Here is a 9,741-nt window from a genome sequence, read left to right as displayed (position 1 = left end):
GGAGCGTGCCACTGCACTCCAGTCTGGGTGACAGAGTGAGATTCCAACTCAAAATAAAATAAAATAAAAAATAAAAACAGTCAGCTGAAGAAGCCCCAGAGAATAAAATCCTGGACATAGAGGAAAGCCTCTATCGATTTCTGGCCCTTTAATCCTTTTTTCCTCTCTCTGTTCAGAGGGCCCAATAGACATCAACATGAGTGAAATCGGAATGGATTACATTCATGAAATCTTCTCCAAAGACCCAGCCATCAAGCTTGGTGGTCACTGGAAACCTTCTGATTGCATGCCTCGATGGAAGGTAGAGTGTGGAGTCAGACCCCAAGTCCTGAGAAGCCCACCTGGTGTTTGCTGTCAGCCCAAGTCACAATGGGATTGGCTAACCATGACATTTTAAAATTTTCGCCCTGCCACCCATGCAAAATGTTTGCATTTGATAGAAATATTTTGCAAGGATTGGTTTTCCCAAGAACTCTTTTGTAGCCATGGAAATTTACATGATTCTGATGACTGAGAGCCTTGGTCTTCCTAACAGGAATATTAGCAAAGCAAGGGGTCGGGGACTGCTAGGTGTCCACTGACACGTTTACAGAGGCCATTGCCACAAAGTCATGCCTTTCTCCATCTATACGATAAGTGGAATAAAAAGCAAGAGTATCTAGCTTGGCACTGAGATTTGCTTAGTGTTTGTTTGCATGACTCTAGTCAGGAGACATCAGTAGTGTGAATCAAGCTTAAGACACCAACTCAAGTCCATCAAGTATTCATTAAAGAGCTTCTTCGGTGCCAGCCATGTTAGGTGCTGGTGACTCTACTGTGATCAGGGCACATCTGAAACAGATCAATGCCCAATCAGTTTAATGACCAGCATTTAAGCTATATATATAAGTTCATTCATATTGTAAAGAAAGAACTGTGTGTGAAACTCATTTTAATTGTGTATTTGTGGATGTATTTGTGTCTCAGCTTAGAATGCATGTTTCCTCTGGCTTGTGTCTAGAATGAATTCCTGCAGCAGGCCTGCTGTGTCCTGCTACTAAGTATGGCACCTGTGAGAGTAAGACCGTTTAGTTCTAGGGGCTGACTCACCAACACAGGTCTTTATTTAGAGGAAGCCGAGGCCAAGGCATCTAGCCTCTCAGAACTCCTGTGGGTTGGTTTCGCAGGGCTGTCCTTCTGTGACACGAAAGTTGAGGGCACTAACTGGTGACTTCTTTTGCTGCGATCCCCTCCAGGTGGCGATCCTCATCCCCTTCCGGAACCGCCACGAACACCTCCCTGTCCTTCTCAGACACCTCATTCCCATGCTGCAGCGCCAGCGGCTGCAGTTTGCATTCTACGTGGTTGAACAAGTGAGCCATCCTCTTTTTCTTTCCTCTTTCTCTTCTGAGACAGCAGTTAAGAATGCTGTAAGCCAGCCCATCTCAGGTGTGGAGAGCCAGTAAAACTGAAACATTAGGCTTGAGTTGCCCTGAGGTGGAAAGGGAGCAGAGGGCAGTTGTGTGCTCGTAGTTTCCAATGCTCGTTGTCCAATACCAGGCACACTTGAGTCTGGGGGATCTGTTTGCTCTTGAACAAAGTCCTCTTGTATGGAGGTTTTGCCAGTGCCCAGTTCTGGTGATGTCTTCAGGCTCTATACCCAGGAAGTTCCCCTAGAGATAACTGTGTCAGGGTCCAGCACAGAGTACGGGCCTTGGAGTCAGGAAACCTTGCTGCTTGTCCTGTATCTGCTATTAACCACCTGGCCTGGGACATTTGCAACTTCTCTAAAGTCTCAGGGTTGGGTTTCGTTTTAATCTTAAAAGTAATGGGATTGAACCAACTATAGAGGTCACAGACTGGACACTCATGTCATAATTCAGTCTATATATCTTTTGTTTTTGGTCCTATATAATATTTTCCGTTTGCCTTTAGACAGAGCACGACTATCCTGCTGTCGTTTCTCTCTTCCTGGCCTAATTCACACATTTCCATCACTGACGTGGCTTTTGTCGGCATTTTTAAAGCATGTAGCCCTTGAACTACAGGCACTGTGGGTGATAGGCGGTTTATGGATTACCCTGAGTACCTTGGTTCTCAGTGTGAAGTCCTTTTGCGTCGCCTCCCCCCTTCTCTGCAAGCACTCCCTAGGGCCTCATTTCCGGTGTTTCCCTAATTGGTCCTTGTGTGGCTTGCCTTATACCACAGTGAAGAAAAGGTCTGAGTACCACCGTGCCACCAGGGGCAGGCACGCTCTGTGCCTATCCCAAGCTGAGCATTTTGGCACTAGCAAGGCAATGCATTTAGACTGATTAGACTGTAGCCGATGTGAACTGGTCTCTTCATGAGCCAATGACTTCTTTGATCATAGGTCTGAGTCCCTGGTGTGATCTATGTCTGCTGTCTTAGTTGTAACTTCCAAATAGGCAAAACAAATCTCTCTTCATACTATACATGGTTTATGAAATAGGACAGTTAACAGGTTATTCAGTATGACGAGTGGTCAAAAGGGTAAATGATACTGTTATTCTCTCCTACCTTTATGGAGCTGGGAGCTCTTCTAAATGCTGTTCTCTGGTTGAATTCTGCCTTCAGTAGTTTTGGCAGAGAGGAACTTGGGTTTACCATCACTTTTATTAAATCAGGGTCAGAGGTCATTTGACTTCTAGGCCATATTATGAGCGAGTTGTGATGTGGTGCCGGACCTCCTTGTTATAGCCCAGTGATCTTTTTCAGTCAATTTTGATAAATTTTTCTTTAGGCAGGGCAAAGGTAGCACATTCGTTTAAAAATAAAATTCTGTTTCTTTCAGGTTGGTACCCACCCCTTTAATCGAGCCATGCTTTTCAACGTTGGTTTTCAAGAAGCAATGAAGGACTTGGATTGGGACTGTCTGATTTTTCATGATGTGGATCACATACCAGAAAGTGATCGCAACTATTACGGATGTGGCCAGATGCCAAGGCATTTTGCAACTAAATTGGATAAATATATGTATCTGTGAGTATCATTTCCTCTTAATAAAAAGAGGTTAAATCCAAAAGGATGGTGAGAGATGCAAAGATGACAAAATCTGATTAGCTGCAACCCAGATGTCCGTCAACTGATCAAATAGATGATCCAAATGTGGTCTATTCATACAGTTGGAATACTACTTGGTAGTCAACAGGAATGAAGTCCTGTTGTGTGCCAAAACACGGGTGGACTTTGAAAACACTTAGTTAAAGGTGCCAGTACTAAAGTTATATTATATAATATACATTATATAGTTCCTTTTATCTGAAATGTCCAGAACGGGCAAATCCCTCTGGAACACAGGTGAGTGGTTGCTTAGGACTGAGGGACTTGGCAGGAGAAATTGTTGTGGGAGATGACTGCTAATGGGTACAAGATTTTTAGGGGTTCAGTGAATGTTCTAATACTGATTTTGGTCATGGTTGCCCAACTCAGTGAATATACTAAAAGCCATTGAATTGCACACTTTCAAATGGGTACGTTGTATGTGTATTTGTTATATCTCATAAAGCTGTGATTAGTGATCAATTAGGGAAAATTAATTTTGTTACTCAGGCTCATACATGCCAACATGAGAAACAAATTCCCATGATTCTGGTCAGGGCCACAGAAAGATGGCCTGTTCCAGGAAAACGCCACCCTGAGGTGCACAGATGGCTGATGCTCTGCGTCTCCTCCTAGGCTTCCATATGCTGAGTTCTTTGGCGGAGTGAGCGGCTTAACAGTGGAGCAGTTTCGGAAAATCAATGGCTTTCCTAATGCTTTCTGGGGTTGGGGTGGAGAGGATGACGACCTCTGGAACAGGTATTACCCCCTCTTTTGGTGTTTTCTAGAAATGCTGCTTTAGACTACAGACCGTTGTGTCCAAGAGGAACATAATGCCAGCCATATGTGTAATTTAAAGTGTTCTAATAGCCACATTTTTGAAACTGATTTTAATAATTTTAATATTATATTGCATTAAATATATAACATAGTAAACATGATGTTTTAACATGTAACCAATATAAAGCATTAGTGAGATATTTCACATTCATTTTTTCTTATTAAATCTTTGAAATCCAGCGTGTATTTTACACTAATAGCATAAATTACTTCTTAGTAGCCACATTTTAGCCATTAGTAGCCACATGTGGTTTTTGACCACTGTATTGGATAGAGCAGCCCCACACAATTTTTATTTTTATTTGTTATTTTGAATCAAGGTTTCACTCTGTTGCCTAAACTGGAGTGCAGTGGCGTGAGCATGGCTTACTGCAGACTCTAGCTCCTGGGCACAAGTGATCCTCCTGTGTCAGCCTCTCAAGTAGCTGGCACTACAGGCACTCACCACCACACTTGGCTAATTTTTCTATTGCAGAGCTCTCTCTCTGTTGCCTATGCTGGTCTTGAACTCCTCACTTCAAGCAATTCTCCCTCCTCAGCCTCCTAAAGTGCCTGGATCATAGGTGTGAGCTTCACAAAGTGTTTTCTCTCATTGGATTTTTTTTTAAGTTGGAGTCTCACTCTGTCGTGCAGGCTAGAGTGCAGTGGCATGCTCATGGCCACTCCAGTGTCGACCTGCTGGGCTCCGGTGATCCTTCTACCTTAGTCTTCCAAGTAGCCGGAACTATAGGCACGCACTACTACACCCGGCTGTTTGTTTGTTTATTTATTTATTTATTTATTTATTTTAGAGACAAGGTCTCGCCAAGTTGCCTGAGCTGGTCTCGAACCCATGGGTTCAGGCAATCCACTTGCCTTCGCATCCCAAAGTGCTGGGATTACAGGCTGAGCCACCGAGCCTGGCTCTCTCATTGGATTTTAAACTCTACGTTTCATCTAAGCAGCTATTTTCATTTTTTTCCCTTTTTTTTTGTGAGTCAGAGTCTCACTCTGTCACCCAGGTTAGAGTGCAGCAGCATGCTCACGGCCACCACACCTCGACTTGCTGGACTCAGGCGATCCTTCTGCCTCAGCCTTCCAAGTAGCTGGAACTACAGATGCACGCTACCATGCCCTGCTAATTTTTTGATTTTATTGTAGAGGTGAGGTCTCGCCAAGTTGCCCAGGCTGGTCTCAAAACTCCTGGACTCAGGCAATCCTCTCGCCTCAGCCTCCCAAAGTGCTGAGATTACAGGCGCTTGAGCCACTGCGCCTAGTAGTTAGGTACATAAATAATCTACATGCAGGTGAAGTTTAGGTCTCCAACTGGTCCTCACTTTCCCTGATTTAGGATCAGGAACACTTTGTGTTGTTATGTCCCATCTTTTTTTCTCCACTGACATGCAAAAGTAAATAGTTAGCAATTTTTCTTATAATAATATGCTCATTGTAAAATACACTTTGAAAACTCAGAAATGATATGTTACTATTTCATTGATTTATTCTGTCTTTATAAAGTGAAAAATAATTTTATATCCCTGCATCAGTTTTTTTAAAGTAGTAGTGATGGGACAGATCTCAGGACTGTGAGGATCAGGTGAGATCATGTGTACGAGGCTCTTCTGTAGAGTCTGACATGTGAGCAGCTCTTGCCAAGTGCAACTGCTCTTGCTATATCAACTGCTTTTGCTATATCAACATTAATTATGCCTTGCAAGCAGGATATCACATGGCTCCATTTCATTCCATTCTATAGATGTGTTGTAATTTATGTAACTGTTCCCTGGGGTATATTTAGAACCTTGTCAGTTTTCATACCATCAGGATTGTGGCATAGTAGATGTTCTTTTACCTATTTTTTATTCCTACTTAGGAAAAAGTCCTGGAAGTGGATATAGCCATTTTGAGCCTTCTTGTTTAATGCTGTACTTTAGTGGATGCAAATAAGGCTCTCAAGAGATATCATAACTAAGTGCCTCCCTCCTGCCCTTAGGTTTTACCTAAGTGCCTGTTTCCTTGAACCTTTCTACACCGAGGAGTGGGGAATTAGTGCTGTGTGTGCACAGTTGCATCCATGCCATCCTACAGGGCTTGTATTGTCCAGATGTGTGGGAACAGTCCTGTGTGTGAGTGGTGTAAAGTAGTATCTTACAGAGTGAGTAAATAATAACCTAATAAGGAGCAGATGTCAAGAAATCGCCACCTTGTATCTTTCTATTTTTTTATTTTTTATTTTTATTTTTATTTTTTGAGTTGGAGTCTCACTCGGTCGCCCAGACTGGAGTGCAGCGGCCACTCCCGGCCACCACAGCCTCGACCTGCTGGGCTCCGGTGATCCTTCCGCCTCAGCCTTCCGAGTAGCCGGAATTACAGGCACGTGCTACCATGCCCTGCTGATTTTTTGATTTATTGTAGAGATGAGATCTCGCTGCCCAGGCGGGTCTCGAATCCGCGGGCTCAGGCAGTCCACTCACCTCAGCCTCCCAAAGGCGCGGGATTGTATCTTTCTAGCTTGGCTTTTAAAACAAATGTGTATATTGGTTGTTAATTACAATGAATTCTTTACTGATAAAAGTTTAGATGACACAGAAGTGTATAAACCAAGCTTAATTCCCATCACCATGCTCTTTCGTTTCCTGGAATTAGCCATTTTAACAAGCGATTTTTTCTACACTTTTCTCTACTTATATAAAAACTGAGTTAAAACACAACCCAGTGAGTTAGGTAAACAGAGGTGAGCAAGAAAACCTTTGCTGTGCACTTTTGCCAGGGTAAGCTTGTCTTGTGTCTCCTGGGCTTCGGCCCCTCCTGGGTGTTACCAGCGAGTCTAAAAGTCTGTTCTCTTGGTCTTGACAGAGTACAGAATGCAGGCTACTCTGTGAGCCGGCCCGAGGGGGACACGGGCAAGTACAAGTCCATCCCTCACCACCACCGTGGAGAAGTCCAGTTTCTTGGAAGGTCGGTGTGGTTCACCCATCCCTCCTGCAAGTGTCCCCTGTATTCTGCATGCTCTCCAGCCTTCGGCTGTCCCCCCACCCCGTCCTGTTCTGGCAGCTGTTGGGCAGGTGCTACTTATACTCTCATTTAACGTGGAAACAAACATTTGGGGGTGAAATCAGAACACCAGTGAAAATTTCAAAGAAAGATCTTTTAAGGATCTTTCTCGTTCCACTTCTTAAGCATTGCAATCTCCTCTGTAGCCTTTAAGGACTTAGAGAACATTCTGCTTGGGTAAAGGTCTGTGTGGAACTTGTGCTGATCTGACATTCAGTGGCACCCTTCTGCAAGTCTCAGCTCTGAACAGGTATTCTTGAGCTCTGTGTGGCGGCAATTACTGAATTACCCTCTTTTCTGTTTTGTTTTGTGTTTTTTTTGTCTTTGTGAATTTGTGTTCTCTAGACAACCAAGTCTAATTGCCTAAACTCTGTTTTCATGGGAGTAAAAGGGTACTGAATACAAACTATGAACTTTCTCATCTGTTCTGTTTTTTTAAGGGTTTTATTTTATTATACAGTGTATTTAATGGCACTTCCCCCCCCTTCTTTTTTTTTTTTTTTGAATCGAAGTCTCACTCTCACCTAGGCTGGAGTGCAGTGGCACAATCACAGTTTATTACTGCCTTGACCTCCTGGGCTCAGGCAAGCCTCCCACCTTAGCCTCCTGAGTACCTGGGAGTATAGGTGTGTGCTACCATGCCCAGCTTGTTTCATATCTTACTTCCCACCTCCCCCTCTCTGTGACCTTGGGCAAGTCATGTCACATTATTAAGCCTTGGTTTCCTCATTTGCTTTCAGGGATGAGGTGGGGGGGGGTCATTAAGTTAAATAGTAAGTAACCTGGCATGAAATAGGAGGTGTTTCTAATAACAGCAGCAGCGTCCAGCTGGAGTGGTAGAGTGGCTGCTGTGTCTGCTCGTGCTGCTGAGGGGCTGCCCTGGGCCGTGTCCTCTCCTGAGGCTGCCCTGCTCTGTCCTCCAACTGGCCTGGGGTCCTCACTCAGAGCACCTCTTTGCCCTCTGCCTAAACAGGTACGCTCTGCTGAGGAAGTCGAAAGAACGGCAAGGCCTGGATGGCCTCAACAACCTGAACTACTTTGCAAACATCACGTATGACGCCTTGTATAAAAACATAACTGTCAACCTAACGCCCGAGCTGGCTCAGGTGAGCGAGTACTGAGGAGAGGGCATGTCCACTGGCTCCAGCCACCGCCACCGAGAAGGCCGTTGAATGAGATGTGGTGGGGTCTGCAGGGGAGAGTATAGAAATCCAGTGTCCCATGAAGGATCACAGGGTTCAAGGAAAAAATGTGACTGCACACGCACAACGCCTTCACCGTACCCACGCTGGGACCGAGGGAGCCAGCTTGGGGACCCCTCGCCAGCATTGGCTTTTTGTTTTCTCAAGACAGACATCTGTCCTGCTGCTGTCCCCTGTCTGCTACTCCCACGTCCTATCTTAGCCACAGTCTCCAGAACCCATGAAGAATTGTCACCTGCCACAGTCCTGCTGTGGAACCTGTCCCTACAAATGACCCTTGGAACCTCTTGGCCTTCAGAGAAAAGAGGCAAACCCCCACAGGGCAGCTGCGTCCCAGGAAGAGCAAGCAAAACTCCACACGCCATCCTTCTCTGTCTTTGGTGTTCTCCTTGGGTTCGTTTTTTTAAAAAATTACCTGCTTTGGGTGGGGATTGAGGGTGGAGGGGAGGGCTTGGGAAAGATAAATAGACATAAATATATAACAATCACTTCTTGAAGAAGTATAATTGTAAATAAGCCATGTAAAATGCCTTTTTTAAATTTAATTTTATAGCTGGCTGCAATTCAAACCGAGGATTTATACATTAGATCACATATCTGATTGACAAACGCAGTTGACGGATATCATCTCCCAGATTGCTGTCACTTTGGGAAGGGAGTGGATCTAGAGTATGTCACAAAAGTAGCTGGCTTCCGCCCCTCTCCCCTTCCACGGGTCTTGCTCTCGACTCTGCTCTGGGTTTGCTTCTTCCGCTGGCCACAAGCGCTCATGCCCATCTTCCCTGCTGAAAGCAGGCCCTCCCGGGAGCTTGCTGTGCACAGCCCAGCTCTCTGGACTTGATTTTGGTCTTTTCATCTTTGTGGAGAGAGGGTGGGTGTTATGTGGGGATCCTATTCCCCTTTTGTTTTCCTGTGGAACTTAGCCACAGTTTCTGAAAGATGTGCCTGAATTACCAGCTGGCTTCAGTGATTCCTCTGCTTCCCTTTCGGTTTCTGGAATAATTCTTTGTCGACATCATTCATGAGTATGTAGAACTAATGAGAATTGAATCAGGGATAGTCAGCCAGGGATCGGTGACACGCATGTCATGGTCAGCTGGATCCAAGAAAGACCAGGTCATGGCTCTGATGTTAGCCTAATGCAGCCCCAGCGGGTGAGGCCAAGCATGCTGCTGGCAGCACCTGCCCTCTGAGGTCCTGCTCTCAATGGCATCTGAACGTGTGCCTCTCTGTGCTTCCCTGAACCAAAGCCTTCAGCTCATAGTCCCTGCCAGCTTCACAGAATTCTGGAAAATGCGTTTTGTCCCTTCTTTTCCACAGAACATATTTATATATTGTGATTAGAAGTACTTTGTGGAGGGTACTTCATATTTTTTTTAATTGCCTTGTTTGCCTTCAACTTCCTTAATTTTCATGGTTTACATGGGTGGAGGGGTGTGTATAAGTGTGGGTGGGGCTTTTTTGTTGCATGTGATGGTTCCATGGACATATGATCCCCACAGACTGTGGGAGTGATTGGCCAGGCCTTGTTTTTGTGTTTTTTTTTTTCTTTTGAGGATAGAGTGGTGTTTAGAGAATAGATCGCATTGCAAAGCTCTTATCAGCTGGTATGAGAGAGCAGGCATCT

At 44.8% G+C, this 9,741-nt stretch overlaps 1 protein-coding gene across 1 annotated transcript in view; it reads left to right on the top strand.

The window, feature by feature from the left end:
* Positions 1–9,426, top strand: part of B4GALT5 (beta-1,4-galactosyltransferase 5) — a 26,089-nt gene extending 16,663 nt beyond the window's left edge. Inside the window, exons 3-8 of the mRNA XM_021714403.1 lie at positions 177–301; positions 1,236–1,352; positions 2,792–2,979; positions 3,676–3,798; positions 6,715–6,816; positions 7,886–9,426. Coding sequence (XP_021570078.1) covers positions 177–301; positions 1,236–1,352; positions 2,792–2,979; positions 3,676–3,798; positions 6,715–6,816; positions 7,886–8,033 — 803 coding nt within the window. The 3' untranslated portion in view covers positions 8,034–9,426. The remainder of the gene's footprint in view (positions 1–176; positions 302–1,235; positions 1,353–2,791; positions 2,980–3,675; positions 3,799–6,714; positions 6,817–7,885) is intronic.
* Positions 9,427–9,741: the final 315 nt, after the last annotated feature.

Source organism: Carlito syrichta, unplaced genomic scaffold (assembly GCF_000164805.1).
Source record: "Carlito syrichta isolate Samal-C Ts95f unplaced genomic scaffold, Tarsius_syrichta-2.0.1 Scaffold305642, whole genome shotgun sequence".
Lineage (NCBI taxonomy): Eukaryota > Metazoa > Chordata > Mammalia > Primates > Tarsiidae > Carlito > Carlito syrichta.
The sequence above is the reverse complement of the archived record's forward strand: the minus strand, read 5'-3'. Positions and strand labels throughout refer to the sequence as shown.